Here is a 25,373-nt window from a genome sequence, read left to right on the forward strand (position 1 = left end):
TCATGAGGATGGTGCTGAGCTGGAAGGTTGGAACTGGGGTGAGTTGGGGGGAGGGGAAATGAGGAAACTGGTGAAATCCACATTGATGCCATGGGGTTGAAGTGTTCTGAGGTGGAAGATGAGGCATTCTTCCTCCAGGCATCAGGTGGTGAGGGAGCGACGGTGGAGGAGACCCAGGACTTGCATGTCCTCAGCTGAGTGGGGGGTGGGAGTTGAAATGTTGGGCCATAGGGTAGTGGGGTTGATTGGTGCAGGTGTCCCAGAGATGTTCCTTAAAGCGCTCTGCGAGAAGGCGTCCAGTCTCCCCAGTGTAGAGGAGACTGCATCGGGAGCAATGGATACAATAAATGACATTGGTGGATGTGCAGGTGAAACTTTGATAGATGTGGAAGGCTCCTTTGGGGCCTTGGAATGAGTTGAGGGGGAAGGTGTGGGCGCAGGATTTGCAAATCCGATGGTGGCAGGGGAAGGTGCCAGGAGGGGAGGATGGGTTGTTGGGGAGTGTGGACCTGACCAGATAGTCATGGAAGGAGTGGTCTTTGCAGAAAGGGGTAGGGAGGGAAATATATCCCTGGTGGTAGGGTCCATTTGGAGGTGGTGGAAATGTCGGTGGATGATGTGATTTATGCGAAGATTGGGAGAGTGGAAGGTGAGGACGAGGGGGATTCTAGCTTTGTTATGGTTGAAGGGGGTGGGGTTTGAAGGTAGAGGTGCGGGATGTGGATGAGATGCATTGGAGGGCATCTTTAACCATGTTGGAAGGGAAATTGCAGTCTTTAAAGCAGGAGGCCATCAGGTAGGTGTGTTCTGTGGTGGAACTGGCCCTCCTGGGAGCAGATACGGCGGAGGCGGAGGAATTGGGAAAATGGGATAGCATTTTTTTTTCAGGAGGTAGAGTGGGAAGAGGTTTAATCCAGGTAGCTGTGGGAGTGGGTGGGTTTGTTTAAAAAAAAAAGTCAGTGTCAAGTTGGTTGTCATTGATGGAGATGGAGAGGTCCAGGAAGGGGTGGGAGGTGTCAGAGATGGTCCAGGTGAATTTAAGGTCTGGGTGGAATGTGTTGGTAAAGTTGATGAACTGCTCAACCTCCTCACGGGAGCATGAGGTAGCGCCAATGCAGTCATCAAAGTAGTGGAGGAAAAGGTGGGGAGTGATGCTGGTATAACAACAGAAGATGGACTGTTCTATGTAACCAACAAAGAGACAGGCATAGCTGGGGCTCATACGGGTGCCCATGGCTATCCCTTTGGGCTGGAGGAAGTGGGAGGATTCGAAGGAGAAATTGTTAAGGGTGAGGACCAGTTCAGTCAAATAAGGAATTTGACTCACAATCCCTCTACACCTCCATCTGCCATGACCAGGGTCTCCAAGTCCTCTGTTTCTTCCTCTCCTGACGTCCCCAACAGTACCCTTCCACTGACACTCATTCATTTGGCTGAACTGGTCTGCACCCGTAACAATTTCTCCTTTGAATCCTACAACTTCCTCCAGACCAAAGGGATAGCCATGGGCGCCCGTATGGGCCCCAGCTATGCTAGTCTCTTTGTCAGCTACATAGAACAGTCCATCTTCTGTAGTTATACCGGCACTACTCCCCACCTCTTCCTCTGCTACATTGATGACTGTATTGGCGCCACCTCGTGCTCCCACGAGGAGGTTGAGCAGCTCATCAACTTCACCAAGACATTCCACCCTGATCTTAAATTCACCTAGACCATCTCTGACATCTCCCTCCCCTTCCTGGACCTCTCCATCTCCATCAATGACGACCGACATGACATTGACATTTTTTACAAACCCACCCATTCCTACAGCTACCTGGATTACACCTCTTCTCACCCTACCTCCTGCAAAAATGCTATCTCATATTCCCAACTCCTCCGCTGTTTCTGCTCCCTGGAGGACCAGTTCCACCACAGAGCACAACAAATGGCCTCCTTCTTTAAAGACTGCAATTTCCCTTCCCACGTGGTTAAAAATGCCCTCCAACACCTCTCATCCACATTCCACCCTCAGGCCCCACCCCTCCAACTGTAAGAAGGATAGAACCTTCCACCCTACCAACCTTCACATAAACCACTTCATCCACCCCCTCCAAACGGACCCCACCACCAGTGATATATTTCCCTCCCAACCCCTTTCTGCAAAGACCGTTCCCTCCGTGACTACCTGGTCAGGTCCACGACCCCCCCCAACAACCCACTTTCCCCTGCCACCACCGGATTTGCAAAACCTGCACCCACACCTCCCCCCTCACCTCCATCCAAAGCCCTAAACGAGCCTTCCACAACCACCAAAGTTTCACCTGCACGTCCACCAATGTCATTTCTTGTATCCATTGCTCCCGATGCGGTCTCCTCTACACTGGGGAGACTGGACACCTTCTCGCAGAGCACTTTAGGGAACATCTCCGGGGCACCCACACCAATCAACCCCACCACCATGTGGCCCAACAATTCAACTCTCCCTCCCACTCTGCCGAGGACATGCCGATCCTGGGCCTCCTCCACTACTGCTCCCTCACCACCCGATGCCTGGAGGAAGAACGCCTCATCTTCTGCCTCGGAACACTTCAACCCCAAGGCATGTGGACTTCCCCAGTTTCCTCATTTCTTCTTCCCCGACCTTACCCCAGTTACAACTTTCCAGCTCAACACCATCCTCATGACCTGTCCTACCTGCCAATCTTCCTTCCCACCTATCCGCTCCACCCTCCTCTCTGACGTACCAACTTCATCCCCACCCCCCATCCACCTATTGTACTTTTTGCAACCTTCTCCCCCCCCACCTCCAATTTATCTCTCCACCTTGGATGCTCCCTGCCTTCAGTCCTGATGAAGGGCTTTGCCCGAAATGTCGATTTTCCTACTCCTCGGATGCTGCCTGACCTGCTGTGCTTTTCCAGCACCACTCTAATCTAGACTTAGAATATTGTGTCCAGTTTTGTCACCCTATTATAGGAAAGATATGGAGGCTTTGGAGGGGGTGCAAAGAAAGGGGGTGCTTGTCTTACAAAGTGAGGTTGAATAAGCTTGGACGTTTCTCTCTGGAGAGAAGGAGGAAGAGAGGTGACCTGATCGATGTATTTATGTTAATGTGAGGCAAGGATAGAGTCAATAGCCAGAGACGTTTTCCCAAGGTAGGATTGACTGGCACGAGGGGTCATAGTTTTAAGATATTAGGAGGAGGGTATTGAGGATACGTCAGAGGTAGCTTCTTTACACAGAGAGTTCTGAATGCATGGAATGTGTTGCTAGCGGTGGTGGTGGAAGCAGAGTCATTACGGACATTTAAGCGACTGCTGGACATACACATGGACAGCAGTGCATTGAGGCGTGCTTAGGTTAGGTTATTTTATTTTAGATTAGGAATAAACCTCAGCACAACATCGTGGGCCGATTGGCCTGTTCTGTGCTATTCTTTTCTATGTTCTATGTTGCTTTCACATAAGTAAATTGAAGAAAATGTCCAAAAGACACAATTTATTTCTGTTTATTTAGCCTCAATCTGCAATTTAACAAATTTCAGATAATACAAATTAATTAAAATACAGTCCCTGATGTATTAGAACTTTAATGGATCAGAATCCAAACACGTGTATGTGAAAGGTTTTTCATTTTGGACACCTCTTGGCAAGCTTCTCCCTCGAATGTTTTTTTAAGTTTTAGCCAACCACTAACTCTAAATCTTTCTAGCATAATCTAGTATAATGCCGAGAATGCTACTGTATGTTATCAAGTTACAATGTGCAGATTGTTGCCTTTGTTTCTCTTAGTCACAAGCAACGTTACCAACTGCATCCGGACCATGTACTGACAGTCGAGTGATTAACACAGCCCCCACTACAGTGAACACTGTGGATATAAACATTCCTTCAGATCCTAATGTTGGTAAAGCTTCGAGCTTTAGTTTTCCAGATTTACCTGCTGCCATCCGTTCAGCTTTTGTCCTTGGGGTAAGAAAAACTGATGTTCTTCCCCTGATGTTTCATGAGAAAGTAATATGTTTCTTGCTGAAGAATCTAATGGTGAAGTGAACAGTATTACTTCGAAAGAAAAGAGTTATGAATAACTAATTCTGCCAAATAAGTTTATTGTATTTGAGCTGGACTGATTTTTTTTTAAACTGAGAATGCATTTCTGTTGTGAAAATTGACTTGCTGTCATGTTAATCTTTTGATTAGGTTTACAACCAATGGTTAACTCTTGACTGCAGCTGCCCTCTGGGCAATAAATATTGGCCTGGCCAGCAATGTTCATGGCCCATGAATGAATAAAATATAAAAAGTTCTTGCTTTACCCTTTTGATATTTTCACACATTTCCTTTGGAAAGCACCGTTAGTGGAAAAGTTTGCAGGTTGATTGACAATATTAGGTGCAGGCACGTGAATTCTCCTTCTATGACCACCTTCTATGTCAAGTTATCCCCATATCATGTATGATGGGAACAGTTTGAACTACACAGTCCACAAAATAACAGAGTTTGGGTGACAGCGTAAACTGTATCACCTATTCTCACTCCCGCTGGTTGCCAGAATATTCCAGAGTATTCCATATTTCAGAGCTGGGCCGCATGTCTCTATTCACCAGAATTGTCCGGAATGGGATATGATCCAACACAGAATTGAGAATGCTACCATTAAACCTTATTCCCGCTTCATTGTCTGAACAGTACATTAATTTTATTAATCAAAGGCACGTTGATGTATTGATGCTAGATAACTATCAAAAACAATATGATATATTTAACTATATTGTTGCAACAGTAAATACACTTTCAATCTTCTGTATTGCAGTGTAAATTTATCAGTCTAAACTGACCCAGCATACAATAGTGTAATTCATATTGATATGATAAAAATTTGACCCTATATATCTGGATTGGTGCCAAAGTATGTCCCTTAATCCATCCTGTTTGTCCTCAGCTAACAACAGGTGTTAATTTTATTTTTTGAAGTTATTGTTGTACTAAATGTATGTTATGCACACAGAATTAAATGAAAATATTAATTGGTGGAATCATTGCATCATCAAAGACTTCCAGTTATCCCGTTAGCAAACCATCAAATCACATGTAGGGTGATATCTGCTTATCTTTAAGTTAATTTATTCTGCAAAGTGTTTTGAAGTGTTTCCTTTTGGTGTTATATAGGAATCTGCACCACTAGATCATCCTTTCAGTGCAGTAAAACGTGATCAACAAAAGAAGTGGCTCCAAGAACTGGATAAACAAAGAGAGGAAGTAAAAATTAGGAAGATGCAAGAAAAGCTAAAATATTCAGAGGTACACGTGGAAACAACTTATCCAACCTTTAATTCTGTGGCCATAAGATTTGGAGTTTATTTAATTAATTCAAAAGGAAAATATCTACTTTATCTCTAATGTAAAGTATATTGAGATCAGTAGTAGAGCTATACAGTAGAGATGTAAATTATGCTTTTATCTCCTAACTTAAGGCAGCTTTTGGGTGTATGTATTTCCCACTCAATTGGGAAAGGTTGGTGAGGCATAAAATGATTTCCCAATTTATAATCACATCATTTGTTTTGTATCCATGAGTGATTCATTTGATCAGTATAATCACTTTGGTGCTTCTGTGTGGTGTGTGTGTGGCGTGTGTGTGCGTGAGCGAGACAGACTGACAGAGAATGTGTGCGTGAGAGAGGGTGAAAGGTGGAGGATGGTGGAATTAATTTTCAGTTTGAAGTTCAGCAGTTTTTTTACTCCCTACCCTCATTTGCTACCACCAAACAGCCAGACAATTCTCTAATGAAAATGGTCAAAAAAAAGACAGCTGGCTGACTATGGGCAGGTAAAACTGCAGACTCCAGTGTTGAAATACTGGTAGCTAAATAAATTGTGGGAAGGGCATCAAAGCCATTTCACATTTCAAAGGTATAGAATCCAGAAAACTTATGAGGTCCAGAATCTTTCCTGCTTCTTTTAGCCCTGGTATGGAAAATTCTAATTTCAGTCTGGCCTCCTGGTTCTTTCCCTTTGAGTTTTAATGATTAGGGTGGCCTTGGTGGGTACCTTTTGCAGCAGCCCTTTTAAAATGCCATTCAAGTAATAATGACACAACAAGGTGTAGCACTTAATAAATCAGGTAGTGCATTGACTACATTAAAATATGATTTAGTTCAAATAAATGTCTTTGGAAATCTAGTAGAAATGGGCAAAGTCTTTGTAGGACTATTTTAATTAAGTACCACAATGGTCCAGCCAGTTGGGGTGGGTTAAAAGTTTCCCTACACTTTTCTAACAATCAATCATTGCCTGTCTTTTGCTTTAATAGGGCGATGATCACAACAGATGGGCTATGCATTTTGATTCTTACCAGAGGAAACCTGAGCAACTGACTCCAATTTCTGTGCACACTTCTGAATCAACACTAGAAAAATCTTCTGAAAAGGGAGATGAAGAACAAAGTGCATTGTCTGAGTTACAGCAGTTTCCTACACTCACTGTTCCTGTACTCAGTCACCATAACTCTTCCACTGGAGAAAATGTCAGCAACATTGGCACTTTTATGGGACCTGATGTGCTGTCTAACCCACAGAAGACTAGGTTAGGCTCATCTACAATTTTTATATGTTCCACTGCATGACTCTTTCACTCCCTCAACTCATCTAATATTTAAACTCTCATCTCTCATCTATGTCTTTGTTATGTTCATACTTGATTCCAGCACATTACTGGCTGGCCTTTCACATTCGGTCCTCAGTAAACCTGATAATCCAAAACTGCAAACTGAGACTTCCACCTTGTCGCTCACAGCCATAACATCTATGTTCAGTCTTTCACACGAGCTCCCCATCAAACAATCCCTCAATATTAAAATCTCCATCCTTGGTTTCTCATCCATCCATGCCTCACCTTCCTATCTTTGCAATCTGTTCCAGCTCCAAAACCCTCTAAGCTAACTGTGCTCCTGTAATTCTGGCCTCCTGAACTTCTGTGATTTTAATTGCTAGCCATTCATGATGTTGTCTTTTAGTCTCTGAAATTCTCCTCTTAAACCTCTTCACTTCATAATCTCTCATTCCTCGTTTAAGACACTTCCATAAAATCTGTCTCCTGGTCATTTATTCTAATGGCGCTTTTGTGGTGCAGTGTTAAAGTTTGTTTACCATACTTGTGTGAAGCACATCGGATGTTTTTATTTCCATGATGACAGAGGACGTAGCTGAAATAATTGCATGCTTCTTTGCCATATGTATGAACAATTTCTGCCTTCACGTGAGGTCCCCAGCATCACACATGCCAATCTTCAGCCAATTTGATTTACTCCACATGATATTAAAAAACAGCTAAAGTTTATAGACATTGTGGCAGTAATGTTGAAGACTTGTGCTACAGAACCAGCCATGTCCCTAGCTGAGCTGCAAAATGCTACAACACTAGTATCTCCCTATCAATATGGAAGACTACACAGGTATGTTTTGTGCATAAAAAACAGGACAACTCTAACCTGGACAGCTACTGTCCTATCTATCTACTCTCCTTCATTAGCAAAGTGCTGAAAGAGGTTGATGATGCTTTTGAGCAGCACTTGAACTCACTGACCTTCAGGTCAGGTTCCTACAGGCCCACTCAACTCCTACCCTCCTTACAGCCTTCCTTCAAACATGGACCGAAGAGCTAAACTACAGAGGTGAGGCAAGAATGACTGCCCTTGACATGAAGGCAGCATTTGATCAGGTGTGGAACAAAGGAGCAATATTGGAGTTAGTGGAAACCATGGACAGCTGTCTTCAGGATGGAGTCATGCCTATTTATGAAGGAAGATAGTTATGGTTGTTGGTGATTGATCATTTTAGTCTTGGGACATCAGTGCAGAATGTTCCTTGGTGTCGTGTCCCAGACCCAACCATCTTTAACTAATTCATCAATAATCTTTTCTCCCTTATAACGTCACAAGTGGGAATGTTCATCGATGACTGCACAATGTTTTAACACCATTCACCACTCCTCAGACATTTAAACAGCCCATGTCCAAATAGCAATATTTGAATAAAAACCAAGTTATTCATGTCAATTACATGCTATACAGTAACCATCTCCAACATGTAAGAATCTACCTATCTCCCTTGATATTCAACAGCATTGCTATCACTGAATCCCCAACTATCCCCAGCCTTCAGAGGGTTACTATTGTCCAGAAACTGAACTGACCAGACATCAGATACTGTGGCTACTGAGATCAGAGACTAGGAATTTGGCTCCTGTCTCCACAATGCCTGTACTGTACCGAAATAACACAAGACAGGAATGTGATCGAACACTCTTTACCTTCCTAAATAAGTGCAGCTCCAACTACACTCCAGGCTCATACCATCCAAAGTAGCATGCTTGACTGAAACTCCATCCACCATCTTCAATATTCATTCCCTTTTAGCACTGCAGCAACTCACCAAAGCAACTGCAATAGCAGCTTCCAAACTCTCAGCCTTTGCTCCTTCGGAGGACAATGGCAGCAAAGTCAGAGGAACATCCACCACTTATAAGCTGCCCTCCAGGTCGAACACTATCCTGACTTGGAACCATTTTGTATTTCTTCACTGTCACTGGGTCAACAGATAGACAATTTTCCCAAACAACATGGTGGATTTATGTATTCCAGGTGGTCTGTAATAGTTCACGAAGGCAGCTCAACGCTACTTCCTTGAAAGTAATTCAGGATGGGGAATAAGTGCTGGCCTATTCAGAGCTTGTGAACAAGCTTTCGAAGAAATGCCTATTGATTATGCAACAGATAAAGAAAATGTTCAAATTGCTCGAACAAATAGCAAATATAGCACTGTCAGTTATAGTGAACCAGAAAAGTTAGTTATTATAGATGTCGCAGTATATTTTAAAATAAAAATCGGAAGTGTAATTGAATACTCCCCACTTGCCTGGATGAGTGCAGCTCCAACAGCACTCTATGCTTAACATTGTCCAGGATAAAGCAGCCTGCTTGAGTGGCATCACACGGACAAACATCAATTCTGTCTGCTCGGTTGCAGACATGTATACTGTCTACAAGATGCACTGCAGAAATTCATGAAAGATCTTTAGACAGTATCTTCCCAACCCACAACCATTTCGATCCAGAAGGACATGAGCAGCAGGTACCTGGGAGCGATAACGCTTACAAGTTTGCCTCCAACCCACTCACCAATCTGACTTGGAAGTATATCTCCACTCCTCTACTGTCACTGAGTAAAGGTCCTGGAATTCCTTCTCTAAGAGCATTGTGGATCTACCTACAGCACATGGACTGCAAAGGTTTGAGAAGGTACCTCACCACCACCTTCTCAAGGCCAACTAGGACTGGATCATAAATGCTGGTTCAGCAAGCGATGCCCACAACCAATGAGTGAATTTTTTAAAAAACTCGCTAAGAGGCTGTAGCAAAGTCCAAGAAGCTGTGAAGTGCTCGGAAGAAGCCTGTGCACAGTTAAAAGTTAGTCAGCTGAGCTACATATGTTCTAGATAGTTGGGTCTCGAAGGATGACCTAAATTATTTGAATAGCTCTGTAGTTAGAGCTCAGGAAAATCCTATTATCTGTGAAGGGTTTGCACACATATCATAGTTCAGTAAAAATCACACAACACCAGGTTATAGTCCAACAGGTTTAATTGGAAGCACACTAGCTTTCGAAGTGACACTCCTTCATCAGGTGATCACCTGATGAAGGAGCGTTCCTCTGAAAGCTAGTATGCTTCCAATTAAACCTGTTGGACTATAATGTGGTGTTGCATGATTTTTAACTTTGTACACCCCAGTCCAACACCGGCATCTCCAAATCATAGTTCAGTAAAGTTGACACTGGATGTTGAATATCCACATCAGTATTTGCTTTGTGCATTTGTGCAAGAAGAGCTCAAGAAAAATCCAGTGTTACAATTGACTTGGTGAAGCTTGCCACTTGTGAAATGCTTTAGTTTTGCTTATGAGTAAGTGCTGGAATGCAGTTTTTAAGAATTTTAATGAGATTTAGTGACTCTCAATGTCATTATCATGGGGGCATGGGGATTTGCTGAAAACATTTGTGGGATCTGTTTAATTACATGCTATTTGATGTACTATGATATATTCAACCATATTTACCTTAAGTTAACTTGTGAACAGCAAATTAAAGTCTCAACCTTTTGGTCAATAATTTATGCATGTCTGTTTGAGTTATACCTAATAAACTAGTCTATCATATTTGACAGTCAGGTTATATATTTATTTTAGTACTACTTATTGTTTTATCGTGCTTTCAACATTACCAAATCTTAAAAGAATGCTATAAATATTTCAACATTATGACTTTTCAGCTTTCTGCGATCCATGACTGCTTTATTAGACCCAGCACAGATTGAGGAACGAGATTTGCGTCGAAAGAAGCAACTAGAACACCAGGTGATCGTATTATCTTTGTTTTAAGAAAACAATCTCACGCATGCATGATTTAAATAGTCAATTTTCATCGTTTGGTTTATATGCAGTCTTTTGATTCCTCCATTGTACTATTGTTAAAGAATAACAATTTATGGAATCAGGCAAGATCTCAAAATCAAAAAACCAAGGAAGTATTGTTAACATATAATTTCCAGTAGATTTCCTTCATTCCTTTGGGTTCTCTACCCATATCCACAACCCAAAAGTGAAGCAATGTGTTACAATCCTTGCATAAGTTTATCTCTGACCAGTGTCAAAAGAACTGTAAAATCTAAAAACATAGGAGATGATTTGGCACATTATACTTAAGCCCACTATGTTGAATTTCATTATTTTGTATTTAGTGCTACAGATAGTTCAAACATGAATCATAATCCCTTGTGAAGTTTTAATGAGATTTGGTGACCCGCTATGTTATTAAGACCTGCGGTCTGTTGCTGAGGAATCTGTAGGATCTACTTGATTACAGCATCATTGTCTGTTACCCGTATTTGCTTCATGTTTGGGATTTTAGAATATGAGTCATTTCTATCTTTGCATATTCTAAATTTTGTAAAATCAATAATCTTTGCATGTTTGTTAAAGTTTTAAATCTATTATCCTTAACAAAATAAACCCTGGCTGAATTGTTTCTATTATTACCAGATAGAGCCTATGCCTAGTTAATTGGTTAGATGATCACTCTAGTTAAATTTAAAATTTGTTCTAGCTTGTGAAGGAGTCTAGAAAGTAATTGATGCTTCCCTCTGACCTCAACCGCAATATCACTCTTTGTGTCAGCTATTAGTTCCACTCCTGTTCTCTTTTTACATGCCCCTGCAATCTTTTTAATTGGATTTGAGCATTATTAGCAAGGTCAACATTAACCCATCATTTGAGAAGATGATGGTGAGTTGTTTTCTTGAAATGCTGCAGTCCATGTGGAGAAACCACACCAACAGCATTATTAGGAAGGGAGTTCTCAGATTTTGATAAGACTGAAGGAATAGAGCTGTAGATTCAAGTGGGGAGAGTGTGTGGCTTGGTGGAGTACTTGTTGTGGATGGTGATGTTCCATTTGTGTATTGTTCTAGTTCTTCTAGATGGGAGAGCTGCGTGTTTGGAAAGTCCTATCGAAGTCCTTATCCTTGCTACATTGTTGCAGTGCATCTTGTAGTTAGTACAGATTGTAGCCACTATTTGATGTTACTGAGGGATCAAATGCTTAATTTCTTGGTGGGATGAAGGTTAAGTGGGCTGTTTTATCTGAGATGGTAGTAAGCTTCGCTTTTATTTCTGGAAGGACAGCACTCTTTCAGGCAAGTAGAAAGTAGTCCATCAACCTTCTGACTTGAGCTTTGTAGGTATTATTGATGGTAAGTATCCAATTCTCTTTTTTAAGTTACTTCTGCCACTATCGAAGCATATTTTATTTATTCCATCATAATCCCTCTGAGTTTTGGATTCCTGTAATAAATCAATCCTTCTGTTTCTCTTCTCTTGAGAACAAAACCAGATTTTCTAATCTCTCCACATCATGAAAGATGCTTGTATCTGTGGACAATTTTCTCCTTTTTCAAGCCACAGATGTTTTACACCAGTTGAGTCCAGTACTTGAATCTGATTAAATATTTCTGGATTTCATATACAATGCACCAGAAACTCCCCACTTGAACAACTTTGTTCACAGTTTCTGGAGATTACAATGATAAGGATCCTGGATGTCTATTACATTATTTGAAGTACAGTCTCTATTCCTGTTTCTAAGAAACGTAACTACGTGGTTTCACTCAAGCTATCACAAACAGCACAAACAGGATCACAGATGAACAGTACAAAATGTGGAATTCTGTTAAGATATAAAAATGAAACAACACTGAGGAATTGACTAAATAACCTATTTCCTACTAATTCAAAGAACAAGGTTTCATCACCACTTTACATTGTTTAGATCATATTTAATGATATTTTAAGGAGATAGTAGATAATATAAAATTAATTGCTATCTTTCATGACATGATTGTTAATTTATTTAGTCTTGTTCTTTAGAAAGCTATAGCCATCCAAGTGGAGGAGCGCCGCAAGCAGAAGCAGTTGGAAGAAGATCAGAAACGCAAAGAAGAACAAAAGGAAGAACTTCGTTTGGCAAAGGAGAGAGAAAAATTGAGGCAACAATATGAGGAAGAAACACGAGCACAAAGGGAAAAAGAAGTAGGTGTTGTTAACAATTTAAATTATGGGTGGAGCTCCTGTTGAGCAATATCTTTACTGAGTTTTAAAAATACTATCTGATCTGCAACTAAGTTTAGTGCTTTTTCGGATATTTAACTGAGTAATATACATTTCATAATCCTTGATGCACTGACAAAAATATATTGTTATCTCAAAACTTAATTCAGTACTTAGGTTTTTTTTTACAGTTTATTGGCTCAACTGATGGAACTCTTCATATCTTTTTGTTAGATAGCCATGCATTCTACTTCCATTCTGTGAACTGAAAAGAAACTCTAGGTGTACACATCCTGTGAGAATGTTGTGTCCTCTCTAGAACTCTAGAATCAGTATGGTACTTAGATTCTTGTTTCCATGTTCGAAGTGTTCTGACCAACGTTCTTCAAACAAACAACACTGCCAAACTCATGAATCCTATTTGTACTTTTTTGCGGGATCTTGCTGCAGACAAAATATTTACTATATTTGCCTTGCGAACAATGATACCCATTCTAATGAGTAATTAATTGGCAGCAAAGTACTATAAAAATACGAAAAGCATAAATCACATTTACTTTTATCGATAATGTCTGTAATGGGGCTTCATGTTTCCGGGCATTAGAGAAACCACTCAAATGTTAATAGACAAAAAAAAACTCTGTAATTGATTGCATTGGCTTGGCTGTGTTCTTATTAAAACAAATTCATCTGGAAGCTTAAATAGATAGAAAAGAGGCAGCTATCAACCACTCTGTGGTGGCAGGCTTTCTAACACTTGCCATAGTCAATCCTGACCCCTATCTGTTGGCCATGGAGTCTGGGTGAGCTAACCTAAGAAAGTACAAATAGTCTAGATTATGGATAAATCAGCTGAGGTCTGGGATATAGGTTTGAGACACCAGGTTCCCATCTACTAAATATGCACCTTGAATCTGCAGTGACAAAAAAGTCTAGGCTAAACTATCCTTTTGTTTGCTTCCGCAGCTCTGGCAATCTGCCCAAAATCTTCCCTAGAACTTCACATTGTCAGTAATGTCTGAAATTGTATTTGCTGCGTCAAAGTGCATTGAGAGTGCCATTTTGTCTGAAGAAAGTGTAATTGCAAATCTTAAACTTTGGTGGAAGTTTTTTTGACAACAGCTAATTAATTGACAAAACTAACAAATTATGAATTTGTAGTTAAAAAAAAATTAGAATAATGACTCCTTGTTCGTTATAAGCAAAACCTAAAAAATGATATATTTTGAAGTATCTTTGATCTTCTAGGAATTCCATAATCGTAAAATCAACATGCTTTATGAAACTGTACAGAGGGCACAAGAAGAGGCACAAAGGCAGAAACAAGAACAGCGCATTAGAGAGTTGGTTCGTAAAGGGCATGATATTTCAAATCTACAGAAGAATGTAGAAGGTATGTAAGAGATAATCACTACAAATTCTAAAATTTGGTTATTGTCAAAGAATGTAGTAAGGATTGTTCTCAACACTTTTTCACTTCCTTTTGATTGACTACATTATTTATAACTGACAGATATCACAGACTGCACAAGTTCCTGCACAGTACCTGGCAGCCATGATTGTGAAGAGGTTAGTGAGGTACTGGGACAAGCTGAATCGGAAAAAGATTCTTCAAGAAAAGACAGAGGTATCCAAACGGGTCAGTATTTGTTCAGCAAAAGACTTGCTGAATTTTACAAAACCACAAGACTGCCCAAATATGATGGCAATATCATCTGTCCACTTAGCCTGGTCTATTTACAACAACATTGAACTTTTCTCTCAAGCACTTCAGCCATTGGTTTGCTAGTTGGTTGTTGCTGGTGCTGTTGTCAGTCACCTTATGTCTGTCCCTTGTGCGTAACCACCTTTTACTGTTTGAAACAGTTTATTTATTCATCCTAAACATTGCTTGATATGTGAATAGCTCTATAAAATCTCTTAACCATCTCTGTTCTGTAAAGAGTTTTGTCAGATCTTCCAGTCTGTCCACAAAGCTTTAGTAACTTATCCATGGACATAGGAACAGAAATAGGCCATTTAACCCATTGAGCTTACTTTGCCTTTTGCTTAGATTATGGTTGATCATCTACTCAATGCCACTTTCCTGCACTACCTCTATAATTCTTGGTTAACTCAAAAATCACACAACACCAGATTATCGTTCCACAGATATATTTGGAAGTACTAGCTTTCAGAGCACGGCTCCTTCATCAGGTAGCTGTGGAGCAGGATCATAAGATACAGAAATTTTAGCAGAAGATCACAGTGTTTTGCAACTGATATGATATATTGAACAAACATAGATTGCTGTTAAGTCTCTCATCTTAGAATGGGTTACAGGTTTCAGTTTGTTAATATGGAAATCCCAGAACTACTATCAAGTCACATTCTCGAGATAACTTTAGGTTTTATAAAAAAAAGTGACATCTCAACTCAGACAATGCATCAAAGATGTGAGGTTAGAGTATCCCAAACTTGAGTCAGACTGGTTCTGTTTCCAAAATTGGAATTTATAAAATGTTAAATGGGTTGACTGCCTGCAGATTGTGTGTCTTTTGAACAAAATAGGATGTATCAGCAATTAATTCTGCAAATGTAAATTCACCCCATAGACTTATGCGTGCATGTGATGAAAGAGAGAGAGTGCATGTGCGGGTGTGTGTTTGTATGTATATGCCTATTGGGTGGAGGGGGGTTGGGAGAAGATGGTGTGTATGTCTGAGAAAGAGCATGTGTAAGAGAGTGTCTACGTACGTAAGTACATACGTACGTGTTTGTGTGTGTGTATGTATTTTAGTAGGGCCACCTGTAGTGTGACATGAACCCAAGATCCTGGTTGATTATGTTTGTTTTTCTAAGAAAATATCTCACAATTCATATTGTTTCATCTGTGCTGTTCTTGCAAATTCACTTAACCCGCCCAAATCACCTTGATGCTTCCCTGCATCTTCCTCACAACTTACTTTCAGAATAAATTTGTCATCTTAAAATTTCATAGTATAATCTTTTCAAATCAATTTGATCTTATTGAAACATGGCTGTGAATTTGAAGTTTTGAGGTGCTATATGCAAGGAGCAATGCTTATGTTAATTATGTGAGATCTCTCAGATGAAATAGAGAATTGTAACAATGTTTGTATTTTCCAGAGGATTTTGAGTTGATTGCGAAAGTTGAATACAGTGCAGAAGTTACAGACCATAGTGCAGTGTCCGACACACTAGAAACAGTTGCAGAATGCAACACTGTGCCAATCACAAAGAAATCCAAGATGAAGCCAAGTGAAAAGTTTGCGGTGACTGAAAAAGAAAATGTTTTGTTATATGATGATTCATGCCATCAACTTGCAAAAACTAAAAAAGGGAAAAATGAAAAACGTCCAGAATGGAACACAAACAAAACAAGTAAGAGGTACATCCCTGCTTCAGAACGTTATCCTAAAGGTTTACAGAGAGAGAGAGAAGAGAAAAAAATGAGAAGACAGATGGAACTGTTGCAGTTGTTGGAAAAAAATGCTCCAGAGCATCGAGTGAAGAAAAAGCAGTCCTCAAAAGAACCCGTAGTAGAGAGACCACCTTCACCAGTGGTGCCAGCACTACAAGCAAAAATAGCTGTCTGTGTATCCCCTCAACCTGTAGAAAAACAAGAATTATTTGTTCTGCAGCAGGTAATGAAGTTACTTTACAGCTATATAACATGTTCAGAACTATCATGAGAAAAGAGACCACTGTGTACAATGAAAATGAAAGGTAATTTCCAGACTTTTGCATTTGTGATGTGACTAACATCTGAATCCTGTTAAAATGTTAGACTTGATCGAAGGCCATGAGTATCTGGATGCAAAAGGTGATGCTCAATGTGGAAATGAAATGTATGAACAGAAAGTTTTTTGACTTGGATTGATCATCATAATATAGGTTAAGCATACAAGTCCAGACAAATTTGGAATGCAGTTAATGAGATTCCTGTCCTCAGGTTGAAGTAGGGAATATTGAACAGGATTCCAGCAAGATTAAGTACGATTAATTAATTCATACTATTGAGAGGTCAGCTACTTTCCAGTATTCACTGTTCCAGCCCACAAATGAGTAATGTCCATTAAGTTATTGTATCAGAGGATTTAAACTGGACATAAGTCATACCTGGAGAGAACAAGGAAGGGAGGAAAGTGGTGTTTGGTGGGGTGTGGAGGGGGAGGAATGTGGAAGTTGGGGAGAGAGGTGAAAGCTGGAGGATACATCACTGTTGCCACTGGCACATTATTGCTACTGTGACTCACAACTTTATTCTTAATGAAATGAAATTCAATTATAACCATTCATTTTCTTCTTTCTGACAAACAACTAACTTCTAATCTGAAGGTTTTACCATGGAAATGAAGGTTTTTAACATAAATTTATTCATTTTCTCAATGATATTACCTCAAAAGTCACAAAGGATTGCCCCAGCTTGCATTACTTTTTTGAAGTGTTGAAATTCAGGCTAATTAGATTTAATTGAGCAGTTACACTGAAGCCAAAATAAGAATAGTTTAAATGTTTGTTCTTTATGAAATGCATTTACATATTTCTATCATGGAATTAGATGAAATATTGGAAACATGGGCACAGCAAGATGAAACAATATTTAAAATTAGTCCTCAAATTAAGACGTGACCAGACAGAGAACCTCGAGCATAATTTCTAAATGAAAAGCAACTCCATAGGTTATAGTGTGGACTGTTTGTTTCTTTTTCCCTGTTTCCCACATCTGATAAATTGTCTTCTGTCCTCCCCTTCAAATCTGCTTTAACAAAATACTGGCTTCCATGTTGACAACCCAAGCGTGCCATAGAGGAGCGATTTATGCAAGTTGATGAATTGTGAGTGGTTACACTGTTCTAAAGGTATTTGCCAATAGATGATACTGTGAAGGTTCACATTCTATGATATATTGGCCTAGAATTTGCAGTTAGTGGCAAAGCGAGGGCACTTGCCATTTCTTAAGTAAGTCATATTGAGTGATCTAGCAAACTCTGTGGTGATGATTTAATCTCTTCTGCTGTTTAGGAGCATTGCAACTGATTGTGATATTCTTTCTGGGCACTCATAGCATGGAACAGCAGTGATATTGTTGGCCTGTCGTAGCTGCCAATTACATTAAAGAATTTTCATGCTATCCTAAAGAAATGCAAAGCACCAAAATAAAGGCATTTGGGAAAAAATAATTTCTTGAGAGAAATTTAAAAGTTGGGAGCATCTATCCAGAGATGTAAATCAAAGTTAAAGCATTTTACAAAAAAAGCAAACTTTTAAATAAGTTATTTTTAAAAATAGCTTAAATATTTTATTTAATCATGATTATTAAGTAATTTTTCAGGTCAAGTTCTTTTCATTAAATTTTATTAATTTCATTGTTTTTGAAAATCTAGTCTCTCACGAATAAATCAGATGTGTGCTGTAAGTAGATCCACAATACTATTAGGGAGTTCCAGGATTTTGACCTGATAATGTTAGAGCACCAGTCTCTGACGGATTGCTTTTCTCACTGTCTCCCTGTGTCTCACTACCACTACACTCCCCTCACTAATTCAATCCTCCCAAGCATCTCTGGCAAATCTCTCTGCCAGTATGTTAGTCCCCTTCCAATTCATGTGCAATTGTTTCTTCTTATACAGGTCTCTTCTATCCCAGAAGCAATTCCAATTATCCAAACATGTGAATCCTTCTCTCCCACGCCTGCTCCTCAGCTACTGATTTATCTTCTCTGTCCTTCTATACTTAACCTCACTAGCTCATGGAACTAGGAGTAATCTAGGTATTACTATCTTCGAGGTCCTTTTAAAATTCCTGCCTCATATCCTATATTCTCTCCTCAGAATCTCATTCTTTTTTCTTCCTATGTTGTTAGTTCTATTGTGTACAACCATCTCCTGCTGGTCCCTCTCCCCTTTGAGAATATTCTGCACCCTCTCAGCGATATCCTTGATCCTGGCATCAGGGAGGCAACACATTATTCTGATGTGTTGTTGTTGGCCACAGAAACATCTGTCTGTGTGTCTGACTAAAGAATCCCCAATCACAAACAACCGATTGGAACCTGGCGCATATCTCGTTACATAAGAGTCAGTCCAGTACCAGAAATCGGGCTGTTAGTGCTGTGTTCCCTGAGAGTGCCCCCCCCCCCCCCCCCCCCCCCCCCCCACCCCACCGCCTCACATTTTCCAAAACAATATAATTATTTGAGACGGGGATAGCCACAGGAGATTCCTGCACTACCTGCCTTCCCCTCTTACCTTTTCTGGAGGTAACTCATTTACCTGACTGTATCTATGGTTTTTCTTCCTTCCTGCATCTGCTATCCATCGCACCCCCTAGCTCCTGTAAATTCCTCATTGCTTCTAACTGACACTCTGATCGATCCATGTTATCCAATAGGATTCGCAACCAAACACACTTCTTGCAGACATAATAATCAGTAACGTGGAAACATTCCCTATTCTTCCATGTCTGACAGGAGGAGCACATTACTCTACTAAAGGCCTCCTTTGAACCTTAAGAATTTACAGACCCAGAAAATAGCTCAGACTTACTGCTCTAAAAATACATCTCCAGATTAACTTAGTACCTATGTTTTATATTGTTACCAAGTTTAATCAAGGGACCAATTTCAAGATGATTGAGTTTTTTTGAAGAAGTAACGAAGAGGATTGATGCATGCAGAGTGGTGGATGTGACCTATATGGACTTCAGTCAGACATTTGACAAGGATCCTCATGGTAGACTGGTTAGCAAGGTTAGATCACATGGAATACAGGAAGAATTAGCTATTTGGTTGCAGCACTGGCTCGAAGGTTGAAGACTGAGGGTGGTGGTGGAGGGTTGCTTTTCAGAATGCAGACCTGTGACTAGCAGTGTGCCGGAAGGGTCGGTGCTGGGTCCACTGCTTTTCGTCACTGATATAAATGATTTGGATGTGAACATAGGAGGTTTGCAGATGTCACCAAAATTGGAGGTGTAGTGTACAGTGAAGAAGGTTACCTCAGTGTACAATATGTTCTTGATCAGATGGACCAATGGGCTGAGGAATGGCAGATGGAGTTTAATTTAGATAAATGTGAGGTGCTGATTTTTGGAAAGGCAAATCAGACAGGATTTATACACTTAATGGTAAGGTCTGGGAAGCGTGGCTGAACAAAGAGACCTTGAAGTGCAGATTCATAGTTCCTTGTAAGTGGAGTAGCAGGTAGGTAGGAGAGTGAAGGAAGAGTTTGGTATGCTTTCCTTTATTGGTCAGAGCATCGAGAATAGGAGTAGGGAGGTCATTTTGCGGCTGTACAGGACTTTGGTTAGGTCACTTTTGGAATACTGTGTGCAATTCTGTTCTCCCTGCTGTGGGAAGGATGTTGTGAAACTTGAAAGGGTTCAGAAAAGATTTACAAGAATGTTGCCAGTGTTGGAGGTTTTGACCTATAGGGACTACCTGATTAAGCTGAGGCTGTTTTCCCTGGAGCATCATTGAGGGGTGACCTTTATAGAGGTTTATAAAATCATGAGGGGCATAGATAAAGTGAATAGTCAAGGTCTTTTTCGTGGGTGGGGGAGTCCAAAGCTTAAGACGAGAGGAGAAAGATTTAAAAGGCATTTAAGGGGCAACTTTTTCACGCAGAGGGTGGTGTGTGTATGGAATGAGTTTCCAGAGGAAGTAGTGGAGGCTGGTATAATTACAGCATTTAAAAGACATTTGGATGAGTGTATGAATAGAGGGGAATGGGCCAAATGCTGGCAAATGGGACTGGATTAATTTAGGATATCCGGACAAGTTGGGCCAAAGAGTCTGTGTCCATGATGTAGAGCTCTGTGACTCTAAATCAGGGTGGTAAGTGGCTTGGAGGGTAACTTGCAAGTGCTGGTTCCATGTATCAGTTTCCTTTGTCCTTCGGGATGGAAATAGCTGGGGGTTTGTAAAGTGCTTTCTAATGAGTCTTGGCGAATTTCTGCTGCTGAGGAAGTGAATGCTCGTTGTTGTGCCAATCAAACAAGCTGCTTTGTCCTGGATGGTGTGAAGCTTCTTGAGAAATGTTGAAGCTGCACACATGGGAAGTATTCCATCACATTCCTGACTTATGACTTGTAGCTAGTGAACAGGCTTTGGGAAGTCAGGAGATGAGTTACTTGCTGCTGACCTTTTCTTGAAGCTGCAGTGTTTATATAACTAGCCCAGTTCTTTTCAATGGTAATCCCCAGGCTGTTGACAGTGGCGGATTCAGTAATGTTAACAGCATTGAATATCAAGGGTTAGTGCTTAAACTTCTCTTATTGGAGAAGACCATTGCCTGGTATTTATGTGGCGCACCTGTTACTTGCTACTTTTCATCCCAAGGCTGCATGTTGTCTGGGTTTTGCTGAATTTGGACATGGGCTGCTTCAGTATTTGGGAAGACATGAATCGTGCTAAACATGCACTCATCAGTGAACATCCACATTTGTGACTTTAGGATGGAGGGATTATCATTGATGAAACAGCTGGAGGACACTACACTGGGAAATCCTGCAGCGATGGCTGACCTCCAACAATCGCAATCATCTTCCTTTGTGCTGGTAGGACTCTAACCAGTGGTAGTTTTCCCCTGATTCCCATTATCTCCAATTTTGCTAGGGCTCCTCAATTACTCTGTCTTTCTGGTCTTAATATCAAGGGCAGTCCCTTTAATTCACCCCTGGAATTCAACTGTTCTGTTCACGTTTGAACCAAGACTTTAATGAGGTCCCTTTCAGAACCTAAACTGATTGTCAGTGAGCTGGCGCTTGCTTAGCAATAAGTACTTGGTGGCATTGTTGAAGACATTGTCCATCACTTTACTGATGATCAATGGTAGAAGGATGGGGGGCAATTGACCAGGCTGGATTTGTCTTTTGTGTGTGCAAGAGATACTTGAGAAAGTTTCCACATTGTTAGTTGAACACCAGTGTTGCAGTTGCACCGGAGCAACTTGGCCAGGGGCACGTTCTTCAGCTGTGTTGCTAGAATATTATCAGGGCCCATGAACTTAGCAGTATTCAGTGGCTTCAGCCGTTTCCTGAAATCATGTGCAGTCAGTTGTCATATTCTGTAATTTAAAAATCCAGCATGTCAGCCATTTGGATAGCTGTCAATGGGTAGGTACACAGACTGACAGGTGGATCTGGTGCTGGGTGACTGAGTACGAAGCTGGATTGGTAGAAGGTGGGGTGTTGATGCACAAGGTGTTGGGGGTGGGGGGCAGGTAAATGAAATGTTCACAGTAGTTGTGGGTAGGGTAAGTGTCATGCCACAGGCTGGGAATGGATAATGTGTGGAGGTAGGAGTGGAGGGTTGTGATGGGGTGGGGGCAAGGTCATTGGGAGATCAATATTCGATTTGGAGCTGGAGGTTCCAATCCATTAGTGAGGTAAGGTGACTGGGGTCTTTGGGGTATAAGGGTTTGAGGGATGCGGAGTTGGGGCTATGTGAAGAAGTTTGACTAGATATTTAATAACCTAACTTCTTCTGAGTGACTATTTACTTCAGCATCCTCCAAGTTCACTGATTTTAGAAAAATACTTTCAGAGGTTTTGAAGTGTACTGGAACTGTCTGATGGAATCTTCAATTTCCAAGGCAATTATTCTGAGTCGGCCATAATCTGGATTCTGCAGGATCTCCATGCAAAACTAATTTACACAATAGAAGTTACTGTCTGGCCACTGGAAAATCTAGGCTTTGGTTAGGAGGAGGGCGTACAATGCAAGTAAAGCAGGCCGCCAATGCTCTGACATGCATAGCGAATGACAGAAGGCAATGTCAAAGAAACTGCACTTTCACCCATCCAGCAGGAGATATCCAGCTTGAGCACAATAAGATGGATGAAGAAGGAATCCTATGTTGATATCAGAGACAGCAAAATTGATCATAAACCAATACAAACACAAGAGGCTACTTTTCTTCTACCTCCTTTTCCATTCTCCCGCCCTCCTCACCCATCTCTTCCACCTGTCTTTTCTCCTCTTCTTCCCTGCGACTTTTACTTGTTTCACTGTTGCCAGGCATTCTCCCCTTTTCTTCCCTATTGCTTCTCCTTCTGGACCTTTCTCTTCTTTTTCACACATCTCTTCCACCCCTCCCAGGCTCCCCTTCTTCCCCAGTCTCTTCCAATCTTTGTTCTCCCTCCCCTTCCATGCTTTTCCTCCCCCCAACTATTCTCTTCCCTCCTCTCCCTAACCCTGCAATTGCAATCCTTCCACTGCTGCCAGCATTGGACGGCATTGCCTGGGTATGTCAGAGGCAAGGAAGAAGATTGCAGGGGCTTTGACATTAACTTTCAAATCTTCTCAGGCCACAGAATGATTGTCAGAGGACTAGTCAGAGCGTAGCTAATGTGGTGCCATTATTCAAGTAGGATGATAAGGATAAACCAGAAAAATACAGGCCAGTGAGTCTAACATCTGAAGTGGGGTAACTATTGGAAAAATTTGAGAGACACCATTTACAGAGTAAAGGAGCAATCATGGATGGTCAATATAGCTTTCTCAGGGGAGACCACCTCCAAGAAATTTAATTGAACCTTTCAAGAAGGTGTTTAGGTGTGTGGATGAGGATAGTAAAATATACATTTGAATTTGTTTTGACAGTCTCACATGGCAGACTGGTTAAGAACCTAAGAACCCATTGGATCCAAAATTGACTTAATGGCAGGAGCAATGGTTGATGATAGAAAGTTCTTTTTTTGAGGAGGCGTTTATCCAGTGGTGTAACACTGGGTACATTGCTGGGTCTCTTGCTGTTTGTTGTGAACATCAATGATTGAGCCATGAATGTAGGAGATATAACAGTAATTTGCAGATTCAAGAGTCATTATTTAAATTACAAATAATGTGAAAGGTTTTGGAGATTAGTGCTATTCTCCCACTCGAAAGTCATAATGCTCTTTCAGAGTTGGTGCAGATACGCACTGTGGGTCAAATGGCCTTTTTTTTTCCAATTAACACTTCTATTTTTCCATAAGAAGCCAGCAGGGTTCAAAGGTCAAATGGATAATATTGGAAGCTTTGCAAATCATTGTAGCCAAAGGTGTAATACTGATGCATTCCTTCACAACATCCAAAATAACATTTGGGTGCTTGAGGAGGTGTGTTTCTATTTACTCGGATGGAAATTTTGTTTCATTAATAAGGCTGCCTGAAATGTGTAAAACATGATTTTCTGCTTCACTGAAAGTTTTAAGTGAACAAGTGAGGAAATCTGTTTTTATTTTCTGCTTATGAAATCATACATACATTCACAAAGTTATGTATCTTTTAAACTGTGCAAATAATTGTTTAACTTGATTGATAACTCTATTTGCAGGATGATCCTGTCCTACGAGGCAATTCAAACAGTAAATCACCTGCTGACAAAGATTACAGGTTGGTATTGCTGAAGCTTATCTTTAGATTTGGAAAAACTTATATATTGAGCTATGAACAAAACATATTAGACAGTGCTTTGAGTAATTTATAAAATATTAGTCGACTGTTTATTCCTTATTTCTCAAGACAATAGCACAGTGCAACTAATGCCTTCAAAAAAGGATGCCAAATAATAGATCCAACACACTTACATTGTAACAGACAAAAGCTTATCCTTGAATCCACAGACCTTTGCAAACTGAAGAGAAACTTCAGTACAATAAGTCAGATTGGAATTAAAATCCTAGAATCTTTCATTAAGACCTTAACCAGCTGTTTATCTGCAGCTATCTCTTGGATTAAATATTTTATCTTAGTGACGGTCATGAGGGATGCTGGATAAAGAACATCCCATTCAGAAAAAAGTTATGAGTTGAATTGGGCATCACAGCATCTCGCTCTACGAGTATGTCAAGTACTGCCAGCCCCCCTTATCATTCCCCAATATGGCAAGCATTGGCAGCTGCACCAGGTGGAAGGAAGGGATGAGAGAAGTGTGTCTTTGGGATCTTAATTTCTCCACCTAACATAGCTTTTAGCAGACACTGCCCATGCAACCTGACAATGTGCTGCTAAGAAGTGATGGAAAATTTTGCACACTGGTGGGTACCTATTGAGAACAAGCAAGTGACAAGATCTGCTTGGCTATCATAGTAATCTGCAGTTGGGATGAGAAATTGGAGGTGCCAAGGGAGGCCTAAGTATTCCTTGTGGAGTTGGGATGTACACTTGTGGTTTTTGTAGCCTCATGAGGAAACTTTTAAAATTTACCTGGAGTTCACTCTCTAAAATAATCTGGGAAATCAACCCTGCCAGTTTGAAAGTGTGTTTGCAAACCTGCTTAATTCAGGAAATTAAAATTTTGACCTGAGTAAATGAACTAACCTGTGCAATTTTGAATTCCCACCTCCAATCTGCTTTCAGTAGGTTGTGAAGACTATATCTTTTTATTTTTATGTTTGGTTTGTGAACCAAAGTGGATAAAGACTGCTTTAAGCAAAGGACTGTGGAAGGAGTTGCTGCGCATGTACAAACAAGTGACTAGAACTTATTCCGAATTGTATTTACACCATTGCTGCACTCAAGCAATAGGAGAAGATGTTTGAGATCCAAAGGTACTGTGGGTGTGTGCGCAAAGCAAGCTTTATCCAGCGTCAGATTGGTTTTCAATTAGAACCAGTTTTTGTGCGCTAGGATTCATCAGCATGACAACAACTGTCTGGCTCCTGGGCAAATGGACAGCTTCTATTTGAGTGATACAGAAGCAGAAGATTGTCAGACTACAAGAGACAGCATCTCTTTTTCTCTCTCT

General features: G+C 40.7%; 1 protein-coding gene across 2 annotated transcripts in view; it reads left to right on the forward strand.

The window, feature by feature from the left end:
* ccdc66 (coiled-coil domain containing 66) overlaps positions 1-25,373 on the forward strand; it is a 78,821-nt gene that overhangs the window by 34,243 nt on the left and 19,205 nt on the right. For both annotated transcript variants that reach the window (XM_072582328.1, XM_072582327.1), the window contains 9 exons: positions 3,774-3,953; positions 5,151-5,282; positions 6,295-6,566; positions 10,308-10,392; positions 12,460-12,621; positions 13,888-14,032; positions 14,153-14,278; positions 15,769-16,286; positions 23,961-24,019. In XM_072582328.1, the coding sequence (XP_072438429.1) occupies positions 3,774-3,953; positions 5,151-5,282; positions 6,295-6,566; positions 10,308-10,392; positions 12,460-12,621; positions 13,888-14,032; positions 14,153-14,278; positions 15,769-16,286; positions 23,961-24,019 (1,679 nt within the window). The remainder of the gene's footprint in view (positions 1-3,773; positions 3,954-5,150; positions 5,283-6,294; positions 6,567-10,307; positions 10,393-12,459; positions 12,622-13,887; positions 14,033-14,152; positions 14,279-15,768; positions 16,287-23,960; positions 24,020-25,373) is intronic.

This window comes from Chiloscyllium punctatum, chromosome 12 (assembly GCF_047496795.1).
Source record: "Chiloscyllium punctatum isolate Juve2018m chromosome 12, sChiPun1.3, whole genome shotgun sequence".
NCBI lineage: Eukaryota > Metazoa > Chordata > Chondrichthyes > Orectolobiformes > Hemiscylliidae > Chiloscyllium > Chiloscyllium punctatum.